The sequence below is a fragment of the Ictidomys tridecemlineatus genome, chromosome 8 (genome assembly GCF_052094955.1).
Source record: "Ictidomys tridecemlineatus isolate mIctTri1 chromosome 8, mIctTri1.hap1, whole genome shotgun sequence".
Classification (NCBI taxonomy): domain Eukaryota; kingdom Metazoa; phylum Chordata; class Mammalia; order Rodentia; family Sciuridae; genus Ictidomys; species Ictidomys tridecemlineatus.
Window position 1 is genome coordinate 133,680,922 of NC_135484.1, and position 15,196 is coordinate 133,696,117.

A 15,196-nucleotide genomic window follows, 5' to 3' on the forward strand; every position below is an offset into this window, starting at 1 on the left:
TGTATATATCTTTGTGAATGATGTGTTCTTATTAACTATTGCCCTGTAGAGTCTATAGTTCTCAAGGGCAGAGAAATATCTTTTGATTCTCTTCAATGAGAGAAAACGAGGTGGGCAGAGGGTACATGTACTATACATCTATGTGTTTAGATACTGTGCTGGATGTTTACTTAGGTTATTATAAAGACCACAGTTTCAGGATCTACGCGATCCTTGGTTAAGAACTATGATTGACTTTCTACCTAATCAACTGCATATGAAATAGAATGAGAGTTGTCTCATGCCACCACATCACATCATACCAGGGTTCAAATTAGCTTTCATCATGCTAATGACTCAACGCCTGTTGCTTTGACAAAAGCACACATCAGTTTAGGCTGTAGCATTTGGGTTTTTATGGGTTAAAAATCCAAGTACCTAAGAAGTTTATAAAAATAAATGATGATTAGGGCTTAGATTGCTCAGTGGTTGAAGGGAGGGAGAAAAGGACAAAACAAGAAGAGAGAGAGAGGAAGGAGAAAAAGAAATCTCTTTTATTCTTTATGTTTTGTAATGTTGGGGATCAAACCCAGGGCCTCATACATGCTAGACAAGCTTTATACCTACCATTAAGCTATGTCCCCATCTCCACAATTTAGAGTTTGCATGAAATAATCTATTATGATGAAATAGACTGTGAATATTTTTGAAGGCCCACTTAGAGACTTTCCAGAATTTTTTTTATGATACATGCACTTGAGAGTACATAGTTCTATGAAGGTTTGCTTGCAGTGATCAATTTTTCTAGCTCTAATGGCAAATTCTGAGTGATGACAGATGAGATGAGTTATATTTCTAGAAGTCAGTCTCACAGATTTCACTAAATTCAGCTGGACAGTATGTTTACCAAAGAAAAATTTAGCAAACTGTTGAGGTAGGGGTCAAAACTACCAGGGACTCAAAGATGGCTGGCTTAAAAGCAGTGTATTTAATAGTATGAAGGGAAAGGCAGAGCCATGGTAGTTTTTCTTCTCCTGACTGCCCCCCTGCAGAAAACTCTTAGAAGTGTGTCACCTGAGAATTCTGCTCATCAACAACTACAGACTGGATTTGATTTTCCATACTGTATAGTCACAGGCTCAGTAAGCTCTGGAAGAATGCCTCATGGGAACAATATTGGACACAGGGACATTTCATTCATACCCTAGAACCTGTATCCACTGGCCCTTCTTCTTACCTGTCCTCATCAGGATCCTCCTTCAAAGCCCAGGGCCCAGGGTCCAGAAGTTCCCCCTACCAAGAAATTAGGGAAGAAATGTGGGCCAGCACAAAATGGCTTGCCATCCCAGCTGGGAGGATTTTAGACATGGATTTCTTTTTAAAAGTATACTAATTTTGCCCTTGTTTTTACTGAAAATGTAAAGAAAGCACCACAAACTATGATAAATCTTTCCATTGCCTGAAACATCTTTCCCCCAGCAACAGGTATTGGTTCTCTTGTGATTGCAGGCCATTCTTACAACTTTCTTCTTGCAATCTAACAAGATTCATCACAGAAAATTAGTCAAGACAAGTATTTGCCTGTTTGGTTTATCCTACCAACATCTTAGTTGTAGGAGAAAGGTGTTTCTTTTTTGTGTTACTTAGTATGAAGTGGACAGAAAGTGAAAACCAAAACATAACACTAAAAAGACCCCTGATAAAGCATCCTCCTGCCCCTCCTCTAAAATACCCTATAGAACTGTTCGAAGGAAACAGCTGTTGTCATACAGCTGGCATCCCTTTACGAATGTCTGCATGTCTAATCTTTTATCAGGATGGCCTGTGGTACTGATCTGCTTCCCTAAATATATTTTACTAGCCCAAAGTCAAATTAATGTGCTATTTTCTAATAAATGCAAAGCTAAATTACTCAAATGGTATCAAATACTCAAGAGGGAATAGCTCTTTCAATTTTAAATGTACAGATGGCAATTCAGGTGTCAAGTCTTTTCAGTGTATATAAACATTTCCCAAAACAGAGGCAGAAATGTGAAGAGAACACAGATTTTAAGGCAACTAAAGTAAGAATATTCCAGATACTGATCAATATGAAGAGGAACTAACATGTATGATGAGGCTGTAGAGAAAGTCTAGAACCAAGGGAAAATATCTCTGACTTTCCTTTAAGCACAGATAATACAGGAGGTAAGAGTTCCGAGTGGCAGAATGCTATCTGTGTTAACTAGTGGTGCCACTAATGAAGTTAGAAACTTTGGCTTCACCAAATCTTGCTGATTCTGTCTATTATGAATCAATCTCTCCCTCCCTCTTCAGGCCATCAGCTCCTCACAGCCCCTTCCCTGCAAGGCAGCTTCAACAGCCCTCTGGCGGGAAGCATGGTGACTTCCCTGGAGCTGTCACCACCATGCCAGGGTCAATCATACTAACCATGGAACTTGGGGAAATTAGAGTGACAATGAGCAATCTTGAAAGGCCTTTCTGGACAAGCTGGCTTTGGGGAATATCCATTCGTGTTCAATTAAGTATTTATAGAGGGCCTGTTGCAGGCAGCTGTTTGTGAGCATTGATGCTACTCTGGGAAAGAGACAGATGCTAGTGCTGTCTCAATCACTTAACAGCTGCTGACCTAGAGGGCAGCAGGTACTTATACAACTTGTTGGGAGAGGTGCTGTGGTTTAGGGAGAATTTGCTTCTAGTGATAGAGCTTAAGACCCAAATTGCATGCAGTGAAAATTGTCCTTGAAAACTCCATCATATATAACTTTATTCAATCAGAATTTGGGCTCTTGAAAGCTCAAAAGCCAAGCCTCATCTTTGTTCTTTTGGCATTTGGTTGGGGCTTCTCTTTCCCTGAGGTGTGCAGGCCTGGATCTGTTTTTCGTGCAAATATTACATCACGAAGTTTTTTTGAAAGAATGTCAACAAGAAGGATGCAAAATGCAACATAAAGGAAAGTGGCAACTCTTCTCTTTCTTTTTCTTCCTTCTTTATTGTGTCCAACTACAACTAAATTTTTTTTTTTTTTAAAAATGTTCAGATCCGACTCTGCCACTCCCTTGCAGGGTGACCTAGGGAGGATACTGAACCACACTGGGCCTCAGTTTCCTCCTCAGTGAAATAGTACCCAACCCCTGGAATGAAGATGTCTAAGTGTGGAGCTCCTGGCATGCTTTCTGGCTCACACTAGATGCCCACCACACATGATACTGAGCACATGCTGTTTCTCTCTGCCTGTGTCCCCATTCTCTAGTAGTAGCACCCTAATGTTGGGGAAGATCCAGATCCTCTCCTATTCAAACTGTGGACTTCCAGTGGAGCTGCCTATCATGTACTTTTCTCTCATGGACCACAGGAAAAGGCCTGGGATCCAATTCCATTGTGGCTACAATGACTGGTCTTGAGATGATCACAAATCCCAACTGTCTTTTTCTATCATCACCCAGTCACTCATAGCAAATGTTTACACAGAGCTCAGACTCAGGCAGGTGCTGTTCATATACCTAATAACCTGCTCACTCCGCTCTATACCTGTGGGGCTGGGACTCTTACTATCCTTACTTTATAGTTAGGGGAACAGAGACAAATACAAGATAAATAACTGTCCTAGGAAGTCACAGAGTTGGGATTCCAGCCCAGGAATGTGATGATGGGTCTTTGCTTTTAATCATACTACACCACACTGGGTGCAGATGAAGATGAATGACTTTGGGATGAAATTGACTAAATCATGAAATAAAATAATTAGGTAGGATTCTTGGAAGAAAGAAGCATGTTCATGTATAGTAGTCCTCTGTTATATGCAGGGGATATGTTCCAAGACCAAGGATAGTACCAATGGAGTGTGTGTGTGTGTGTGTGTGTGTGTGTGTGTGTGTATGTGTGCTGTTTTTTCTACATATATTATTATTATTATGATTTAGTTGTAGTTCTGAAATGTTTCCCAAAGTATTATGCATACAGAGGTGGGGCTTCAGGGCAATGATTGGTGAGAACTCTGACCTATTCAGTGAATTTATCAGTAAGAGTGAACAATTACTAATAAAATAGAACAAGTATAACAATATACTGTAATATAATTGCCAGCATCACCACTCTTGAGACTTTGAAGCCATAAATAAGGAAAACAGGCATTATTTGAACACAAAGGCACTGGGATACCATGACAATTGACCTACTAATCAAGATATCTACTAAATGTCTCCTGGGCAGGTGGCATTTATGGTGTGGATATGCTGGACAGACAGACAATTCACAACATGTGTGGGAACGATGGTGTGAGATTTCATCATGCTATTCAGAATGGTGCACAATTTAAAACTTATGAATTGTTTATTTCTGGAAATTTCCATGTAATATTTTGAATTGCTGCTGACTGCCAGTAACTGACACCTCCAAGTGAAGCCACAGATAAGAAGGGATTACTGTACTCTTGAAGTCCTATAAAGCAGGTTTCCCAAATTGGGCACAACATTGTTCTTAGTCTCTTAAGAATCTTTCAGATCCTAGTGTGCTGCCTTCGTTTCTGTCTGGTTTCTAACTGTGAGGGCTCTGCTCCCGAGAAACCAAGAAAGGCTCAATGGCCCTCTCAGAAGCTCACAGCTGCAGCAGAGGAGCAGCCAGGGCCCAGGCATGGGACACTGCCTGTGGCTTTCCTCTTCCTCTTCCAGCTGTGATTGGTATGCTGACCTGAAGGCTCTAGAAGACCCAAAGAAAGGAGATTGAAAAAAAAAACAAACAGTGAAATATAAATGGTAGACACATTCACAAAGCTGTCATGATTTTATTATTTGGCCTGGTGAAGTAAGTTGACATTATTAGATAAATTACACTTTAAGTATCACTAGAAGAGTTTAGCACCAGAATTTTTATTTTCTTTTCATTTTGGAATATCCACATATGCAAAATAAGATATCTTTGGGATAGAACCAAAATCTAAACTAGAAATTCATCTATATTTCATATATACCTTATACACAGCCCGAAAGTTAAGTTTGCACAATATTATAGTGTGCCTGAGTTCTTTCTTTCTTTCTTTTTTTTTAAAGACAACAATTTGTGACAGTTCTTATGGTTCCCCAGGTTGACTGGGCTCACTTGAGATGTCTTTACTTGGGGTTTCTCCTGGGGTCAGATACTTGGGACTGCAGACATCTGAAGGCCTGATTGTGTTAACCACTCAGGATGCTTTGCCTGTGTGGCTAGCAGTTTGATATTGGCTAGGGTCTCAGCTGATGCTGTCCAGGTATGAATGTCCTCTTCATGTGATGTGCCTGTGACCCATCAAAGGAAGTTGGATGTGGAATTTTGTGCTTGTGGTGTTCTATCAGTGCTCAAAGTTTCAGATTCTGGAGTATTTTGAATTTTGGGTTAGGAATATTCAACCTGTATAGAATAAATAAGATGAATGTTCTGCAAACTCAACTCCACTGATAAGAGGCAGAAAGAACTGAAATAGTTACTGGGTACACAGGAGAGTACCATTTTGTCTAGGTGACAAGAAGTGTGATAGGCTGCCACTCAGAAGACTATTATTAAAAGCACGAAGTAAGGTCTTTCATTCATCTAGAATGCTGAACCATCACATCTCTCTTTCTGGGAAGAGGTGAAAAAAACTTATGGGCCAGGCATTTTGCCTATAATCCCAGCAACTAGAGAGGCTGAGGCAGGAAGATTGCTATTCTTCTTGGGGTTTATTATGCCTCTTGGATCTGTGGTTTTATTGTTTTTATGAAATTTGGGGGGAATAGTCATTATTTAATTCTTTTTCTGTGTTTCTCCCCCTTGGACTTCAATGGCATGTCAGGTTGCTTAATAATTGTCCCCAAGTTCCTGAGACTATTCTCTCTCTCTTTTCTCGCACTAGTCTTTTTCCTTCTGTGCTTTCTCTTGGATCATTTCTATTATTATGTCTCCATACACACTGACATTTTTTTTTAATAGAGATTGACAAAATTTGTGCAGAAATGCAGAGGATTTAGAGTTTCTGAAAAAAAAGGTGGAGAATGTTTACTGCCTCATTTAACATCTTTAAAGTTTAAACATGGTATTGACATAAGGTTAGACATACAGATCAATAGAAAAGAATAAAACTTTTCAGAAATAAGCCCAAACGTATATGGGCAACTGAATTTCCACAAAGATAATTCAGCTGGAAAAGACTAGTCTTTTCAACAAATGATACTGGCACACTAATAATGATGTGGGTTGGGGAGTGAAATTCAGCAGATACCTCATACCACACGCGCGCGCGCGCGCGCGCACACACACACACACACACACAAATGGATTATAGATTTAAATGTAAGGGCTAAAATTAACATACTGCTAGATAAAAATTAGAATAGCTTTGCAACTTTGGGGTAGTCAAAGATTTTCTAGATTGTTTTGTTATTAAATTTTTACATAAATATAGTTTCCTCATCTATGGCTTATCTTTTCAGATTCTTAACAGTGCTTTACAAACAGCAAATATTTTACATTTTTATGTAGTTCATCTCTTTGTAATCATATAGTTTATTAATTTTTAGTTTCTTGTGTTGTATGTGTTTTCATTATATATATAGGTCAGTTTAAAAAAAAAGACAAGGATTTCTTAGGACACCAAAAGCAAGAAACATTTTTTTTAATGGGGGGTAGGAATGTAGCACAGTGGTAGAGCCTTTGCCTATCATGTGCAAGGCTCTGGGTTCAATCCCCAAAACCATCAAAAAATCATAAAAGGAATAACACTTCAAAATCTCTGCTCCTTAAAAGTGATCATTAAAAAAACAATGAGTCAAGCCAGAGTCTGGGATCAAAATAATTGTAATATGTATATATGGACACAATTCTTATATGTAGAATATAAAACGTAATTCCACATTAACACAACTCAATAAAAAAATTGAATACTTCATACAAGAAAATATACAAACAGCCATTGAGCACATGAAAATATGCTCAACATGCTTAGTAACCTGAGAAAGCTATATATTTTTAATATTTATGCTCTTTTTTTAAAAAAATTTTAGTTGTATATGGACACAACACCTTTATTTTATTTATTTATTTTTATGTGTTATTGAGGATCAAACCCAGTGCCTCATTCTTGAAAGGCAAGTGCTCTGCCACTGAGCCACAATCCCAGCCCTCTAATCTGCATTTAATGCCAACAATGAATTTTTAAGATTTCAGATATTTGGTTTTTTATCTCTAGAAGTTTTTATCTCCATTGGTTTTTTTAAAAAAGTTTTGCTATTTACCACTCTCTCTGCAATGTGCTCCTGTCTTTCTTAGAAAACCGGAACATCATTATAATAGTTATTTAAACATCTTTGTATGTTCATACCAATACCTTTATTATTCCTCAGTCTGTTTTTATTGATTGATTTTTATCCTGGCTATAGGTCATGTTTTCCTGCTTCTTGACATGACTACTAAGCTTTGATTGAAAGCTGAACATAATGAATTCTGTGTAGATGAGTGTCAAGATTTACTGTTTTCCTGTAAAGAATGTAGGGCTTTGTAATGGCAGGAAGCTAGGTTATTTGTGTCCAGTTCCATCCTTTTTAGAGATGTATTTAAACCTGGTTAGCCTAAGTCTAGAGTAGACTTTGCTCTGCGGAACAGCTTCTTGCTGAGGCAGAGCCCTTCTGAAATCTGCACTGTACTCTCTGAGGGATCCACAGGTTGCCTCATCATGTATGGCTGAGTCTTCAAAGCCTTCTAGTCTTGGATGAACTGGAAGAAACATTCACCTTCCGCTTCTCAGGTAGTTCTGTGTCTAAGTTCTTGTGGCATTTCTTACACACATGCCTCTTATTATTATTAAGTGAAGACTTAAGAGAACCTCTATGTAGATTTCTGGAGCTCTGTTCCATATAGATCCCCTCTCTCTAGAATTCTGTCCTATAATGTCCAGGTCCCTCTGACTATGAATTATGATCTCTACCTCCTCAATTCAGCAGGAGAGTTGTTCTAAGCTTGGGGTTCTCCTTGCTTGCTCCTTGTACTCCCAGGGAGAAAGCAGGACAGGGTGATTACAGAGCTCCTTTAATTCATTTATTTTCTATCAGAGATCTCAATCCCATATTGCTTGCCATCCAGTATCTGAAACAATTATTTCATGTATTTTGTCTAGTTTCCTAGGTTTTTAAAGATAAAAGGTTAAATCTAGTTTTTTTATTCCATTATAGCTAGAAGTGAAAATCCTTTCTTATGGTTCAAAAATGAATCTTAGACTTCTCAGAGGAGGACATACAATCAATCAATAAGTACATGAAAAAATGCTCAACATCGCTAGCAGTCAGAGAAATGCAAATCAAAACCACCCTAAGATACCATCTCACTCCAGTAAGAATGGCAGCCATTATGAAGTCAAATAACAACAAGTGTTGGCGAGGATGTGGGGAAAAGGGCACTCTTGTTCATTGCTGGTGGGACTGCAAATTGGTGCAGCCAATTTGGAAAACAGTATGGAGATTTCTTGGAAAGCTGGGAATGGAACCACCATTTGACCCAGCTATTCCCCTTCTTGGTCTATTCCCCAAAGACCTAATAAGAGCATGCTACAGGGACACTGCTACATCGATGTTCATAGCAGCACAATTCACGACAGCAAGATTGTGGAACCAACCTAGATGCCCTTCAATAGATGAATGGATAAAAAAAAATGTGGCATTTATACACAATGGAGTATTACTCTGCATTAAGGAACGACAAAATCATAGAATTCGGAGGGAAATGGATGACATTAGAGCAGATTATGCTAAGTGAAGCTAGCCAATCCTTAAAAAACAAATGCCAAATGACTTCTTTGATATAAGGGGAGTAACTAAGGACAGAGTAGGGACGAAGAGCAGGAGAAGAAGATCAACATTAATAGGGATGAGAGGGGGGAGGGAAAGGGAGAGAGAAGGGAAATTGCATGGAAAGGGATGGTGATCCTCAGGGTTATACAAAATTACATACAAGAGGAAGTGAGGGGTAAGGAAAGAATAATACAAGTGGAAGAAGTGTTTTACAGTAGAGGGGGTTGAGAGAGAAGAAGGGAGGGGAGGGGAGGGGAGGGGGGATAGTAGAGAATAGGATAGAGAGCAGAATTCATCAGACACTAGAATGGCAATATGTAAATCAATGGAAATGTAATTGATGTAACTGATGTGATTCAGCAATCTGTATACGGGGTAAAAATGGGAGTTCATAACCCTTTTGAATCAAACTATGAAATATATCAAATTAGATGTAATGTTTTGAACGACCAACAATAAAAAAAAATGAATCTTAGAAAATAGTTTGGTGGTTACCATATGACTCAGAAATGCTACTCCTAAACCCAGATCCAAAAGAATCAAAAGCAGAGACTCAAATACATATTCATGAACACATATTCACAGCAGCATTTTTCACAGAAGCCAAAAGTATCCACTAACAGATGAACGAACCAATAAAATGTGGTATACACACAAAATAATATTATTTTCAGTCTTTAAAAAGATGTTAAATGTTACAGTGTATATGAACTTTGAAGACATTATGCGAAGTGAAATAAGACAGTCATAAAAGGACAACTACTGTTGGTTCCACTCATATGAGGTACCTAGAATAGACAAATTCATAGAGATAGAAAGTAGAACAGAGGTTATCAGAACTAGGGAAAGAGGAATTACTATTTAATGGTTATCAAATTTCTCTTTTTAGGATGATGAAATAATTCTGAAAATGGATAGTGGTGATGGTTAAACAACAATGTAAAGGTAATTAATACCACTAAACTGTATATTCAAAAATGATTAAAATGACAGAGATATGAAAAATTGTGGTATATATGTGTATTAAGAATTGTAATGCAAAAAAGTACATGTATAATGGCATAAATTGACATGAACATACTTTATATACAGAGATACAAAAAATTGTGCTCTATATGTGTAATAAGGATTGTAATGCAAAAAAATGATTAAAATGATGAATTCTATGTTACCTATATTTTAGCACAATTAAAAAATCATTAAAAATAAAAATATCATCTGTAATGATTTCCCACACATCTTTCAAATATTCAACTAATAAAATATGACTTAAATATTTGTATAATGCAATATGTAGATGTAGTACATGATTATAAACTGAATCGGTTTGGTATAAAGTAGAGCATCAGCCAAACTGCCAAAACTCAAATGTGATCTGATGATTAGGTGGGAGTAATTCATCACTGTGAATTTCCTGAGTTTGATGGTTGTATTGTGTTTATGCAGAAGAATATCTTGTTTTAGGAAATGCACACACCAGTTCAGGATCGTTGGGCACCAGATTACAACTTACCCTCAATGGTTTAGAGAAAAGGAGACTATAATGTATTTGAAGCCTTTCTGTAAGCTTTTGATGGTTTCAAATTTAAAAAATATATGATGGAAGTAGTAAAATGTGGGAATTATTATCACATTGGTCTAGAAAGAGTACAATTAGACCCAGTAGAATCATATTAAAAGATGGTATTTACACTGTGATAAAAAAATTTAAAATAAAATTAAAAATTAAAAACATTTTAAAATAAGAGAGATAAAAGAAATTAGGAAGAGACTAGGTTTAAATGCTGACAAGCAGCTGACATTCAATGTAAATGGGGTTGCATGCAATGCCCCACATGGAAACCTTCTGTTCTGATTTTATGAGAGTGAAAGGGAAGATAAGAAAACAAAACCCCAGTGAAGAGCAGACTTGTGTGCACACCTACCAGAAAATGTCTCTGAAAAAGCAGCAATCAACCTCAGGTATACTTACACAATGGTTTTTCCAATGTGCAAAAATGATTTCTCGACAAATTCACGGACACTATGGACCTCTCCAGTTGCTATGACAAAGTCTTCTGGCTCATCGTTCTGCAACATCAGCCACATAGCCTAGAGAGAGAGAGGCAAGTTCACCTGAAGGTCATACTCAATGGCCACTTTGGGAATACAATGTTGTCAAATGCATATAATCAGTTATGGCCATGTGCAGTTAGAAAAGGAGTGCAAATTTACTACAATAGTCTAACTTCTACAATGATTGTTCTTACAATTTAATGTGCATCAGAAATATTTGGGGAACATCTTGGTATGAATGCCTGGGTCTAGTCACAGAGGCATGGACTCAGAAGGAATCTTTAATCTTAAACATTGTAGAAGATTTTCATGTAGCAGTTCTTTGAACTCAACTTAAAGGAACATGATATCTAATAATATCTGTGAAAATAACCTTTTTTATAGTATGTGTATGAAGAAACAGTCCCAAAAGCATGTCAGAAAGGGCAGACAAGAAAAAGTATTTAAACCCAGATTATAAATCAAATCCATTAAATCATCAAAAATAGAGACTCATTTCTTAACAATAAAATTTGAAAATTTAACCATCAAAAAAGCAATATAAACAAGGACCATTAATGAAGAAACAATCAACAATAGAGAATACTACTATTTTAAAAAGTTGTCTGACAGGCAACAAAAACCAGAATGAGGGGGTTCAGGTTGATAGTCAGGTGCTCAATTTCCATACTGTGATCAATATGAAGGTATTACTGAGGTGTAATTTCTTAGAGGAACAAAGAATCTGGTTGGGCAAAAATACAGTAGCATTCTGAGATACTGATTGGTGGCAACTGTCACAGGCCACCACAATGGAATGAAATTAGAAATCAATGTTAAATAAAAAATAGAAAGCTACTATGACAAATAGAGACTACATAATACACAGTTGAATGATGAATGGTGCTGGGGTTGTAGCTCAGCGGTAGAGCGCTCGTCTAGCATGTGTGAGGCCCTGGGTTTGATCCTTAGCACCACATAAAAATAAATAAACAGAATAAAGGTATTATGCCCAACTAAAAAAAGGGGGGAATGAAATAAAAAAATTCTTAGAGGCAAATAAAAACACTGATACAAAATATCAAAATCTCTGGGACACAATGAAGGCAGTACTAAGAGGAAAGTTTATTGCATTGAATGCATTTATTAAAAGAATAAAAAGTCAACAAATAAGTGACTTAACACTACATCTCAAAACCCTAGAAAAAGAAGAACAAATCAACACCAAAAGCAGAAGACAGGAAATAATTAAAATCAGAGCTGAAATCAATGAAATTGAAAGACAAGAAAAAACTGGCAAAACAAAAGTTGGTTCTTTGAAAAAATAAATAAAATAGATAAACCCCTGGCCATGTTAATGAAGAGAAAAAAAAAGAAAACTCAAATTATTAAAATACAAGATGAAGAAGGAAATATCACAATGGACACATCTGAAATACAGAAGATAATTAGAACCTATTTTGAAAATTTATACTCTAATAAAATAGAAAATATTGAAGACATCAACAGATTTCTAGAGACATATGATCTGCTTAAACAGAATGAGGAGGTCACAAATGATTTAAATAGATCAATTTCAGGTAATGAAATAGAAAATACCATCAAAAGCCTACCAACCAAGAGAAGCCCAGGACCAGGTGGATTCTCAACTTAGTTCTACAAGACTTTCAAAGAAGAATTAACACCAATACGCCTCAAAGTATTCCATGAAATAGAAAAGGAGGGAACCCTTCCAAACTCATATATGTAGCAAAATGAAATCAATCCTCTATCTCTTACCCTGCACAAAAATCAACTCAAAGTGGATCAAAGACTTAGGTACTAGAACAGAGACCCTGTGCCTCATAGAAAAAAAAAAATAGGCCCAAATCTTCACCACATCGACCTAGGATCTGACTTCCTTAACAAGACTCCTAAAGTACAAGACGTCACATCAAGAATCAATAAATGGGACGGATTCAAATTAAAAAGCTTTTTCTCAGGAAAAGAAACAATTAATAAAGTGAGAAGAGAGCCTACATTTTGGGAGAAAATTTTTACCACATCCACCTCCAATAAAGCATTAATCTCTAGGATATATAAAGAACTTAAAAAAACTTAACACCAAAACAACAACAGCAACAACAACAAAAACCCCACAAAAACAAATAACCCAATCAATAAATGGGCTAAGGAACTGAACAGACACTTCACAGAAGAAGAAATACAATTGATCAACAAATATATGAAAAAGTGTTCAACATCTCTAGCAATTAGAAAAATGCAAATCAAAACTACTCTAAGATTTCATATCATTCCTGTCAGAATGGCAATCATCAAGAATACAGGCAACAATCAATATTGGCAAGGATGTGGTGAAAAAGGTACACTTATACATTGCTGATGGGACTGCAAATTGGTGCAGCTGATATGGAAAGCAGTATGGAGATTCTTCAGAAAACTGGGAATGGAGCCACCATTTGACCCAGCTATCCCACCTTGGTTTATACCCAAAGGGCTTACAATCAACATACTATAGTGATGCAGTCATGTCAATGTTTATAGCAGCTTAATTCACAATTGCTAGTCTATGGAACCAACATAGGTATCCCTCAGTAGATGAATGAATAAAGAGAATGTGGTATATATACTCAATGGAATATTACTCAACTTTAAAGAGTAAAATTATGGCATTTGCCAGTAAATGGTTGGAGTTGGAGAACATCATGCTAAGTGAAATAAGTCAATCCCACAAAACAAAAGGCTGAATGTTTTCTCTAATATGCAGATGCTAATTCACAATAAGACAGGGGGCACTAGGGAAGAATAGCATTACCTTAGATTAGGTAGAGGGAAGTGATGGGAGGGGGGAGTGGAGGGAATGTGGGGACAGAAAAGATAGTAGAATAAAACAGACATTATTACTGTGTATATGTATGTGATTGCATGACCAATATGATTCTGCAACATGTACACTCAGAAAAATGAGAAATTATATCCCATCTATGTATGATATATCAAAGTGCATAAATGAATTCTACTGTCATGTATAACTAATTAAAACAAATTTTAAAAATTATAAAAAAGAATATGTGCTTCTTCCAACATAGTCCCCAGTGATATGTGCATTGAACTCTTGTTCTAACATTTAGTGAATACCATTTTGATTGGTGTCTCCCTACCTGGTGTTGGAAAAGCTAAGAAAATAGGTTGCTAAAATAAGCCAACCTAATTTCTCTTGGAAAATGCTACCAAAAAAGTTTAATCCTTCTTTATTCATTCATATTTGTAAATTTGTAGCAACCTTCTAAAAATAAAATAAAAATTTTTCCCATTTTTCTTGAAGTTATTTCTTATGGGTATTCATGTTTTTGGACTATTATCAGATCATTTTAAATGAAACTTTTGTTCTTTGAAGATCAGAGTTTGTGCAATTTTCCATGATATGGAGATGTAGCATGCTTAATGGGACAATATCAATTCCTTTTGAGTGAGTGATCTACTATATAGTAACTGGCAAAAGAAATAATCTTGGTGAATAGACAGATTTGGTCACATTAATGAAATATTTGCAGTTTCACTTTGCATTAAGAGACCATAGTTGATGAACTTAGATACAACACTTTTTGAATGCTAATTAATTAATGTTAATGTTTGATAAGGCTTGATCAGATTGCAAAGGCACAGAATATAAGCTTTCCTTTTTAAGGGGACAGTTCATGCAACAGATGCAGTCTACATGGCTTGGTGGCCCTTGTACACTGTTAAGTGCTGGGGGCTGAGAGGAGGAGAAACAGAGAGGTGCTCTCTGGAATAGGCACCAAGGTCCACAGGCATTGGCAGAGGGCTGGGTGCTCCTTGTAGGTCTGTGCCTACATGTGGAGTCATCACAGCCTGGTATTTGCTCTTTCCTCACATCTGGAAATGCTAATTTGGCCTTCCAGATCCTGGACCAGGGTCCCAAGTCTAGCCATTGGAATAAGTTCCTGTTGCCTCACTGGGTTTTCCTGTGATCAAACTGCACATGGCACAGTGGCTTCCCTGGGCCTTAGGTGCCCTTTGGTCGCCCTTCCCAACAAAGTTAACCTGCCCACCTCTCCCACCCAGGCACAAGCATGTACCTGTGCCCAGGCATACACCTACACACAGGCATGCACATACAAACTGGTTTTGGCTTTCATCAATTTTCAATAAGAAAAATTAAATACTTAGGAAAGGAAAAATTAAATTATGCTTCTGGGTAGAATTTCTGTGTGAATATTTTTTGGAGGGATTAGATGTAAAAGGGTAAATTCATTTAAATGTATCTGACTCAAATTTCCATTCTAAAAATAACATTTCAAATAGGTCTTTCAGGACTACTCAGCTGATTTTATTTCTTTAGGAACACTTTGTTGTAGAGTACTCACAGA

At 36.9% G+C, this 15,196-nt stretch overlaps 1 protein-coding gene across 2 annotated transcripts in view; it reads right to left on the bottom strand.

The window, feature by feature from the left end:
* The window catches only part of Gmds (GDP-mannose 4,6-dehydratase), a 615,427-nt gene that overhangs the window by 108,749 nt on the left and 491,482 nt on the right, over positions 1 to 15,196 (bottom strand). For both annotated transcript variants that reach the window (XM_005335160.4, XM_078020438.1), the window contains exon 8: positions 10,744 to 10,862. In XM_005335160.4, the coding sequence (XP_005335217.1) occupies positions 10,744 to 10,862 (119 nt within the window). The remainder of the gene's footprint in view (positions 1 to 10,743; positions 10,863 to 15,196) is intronic.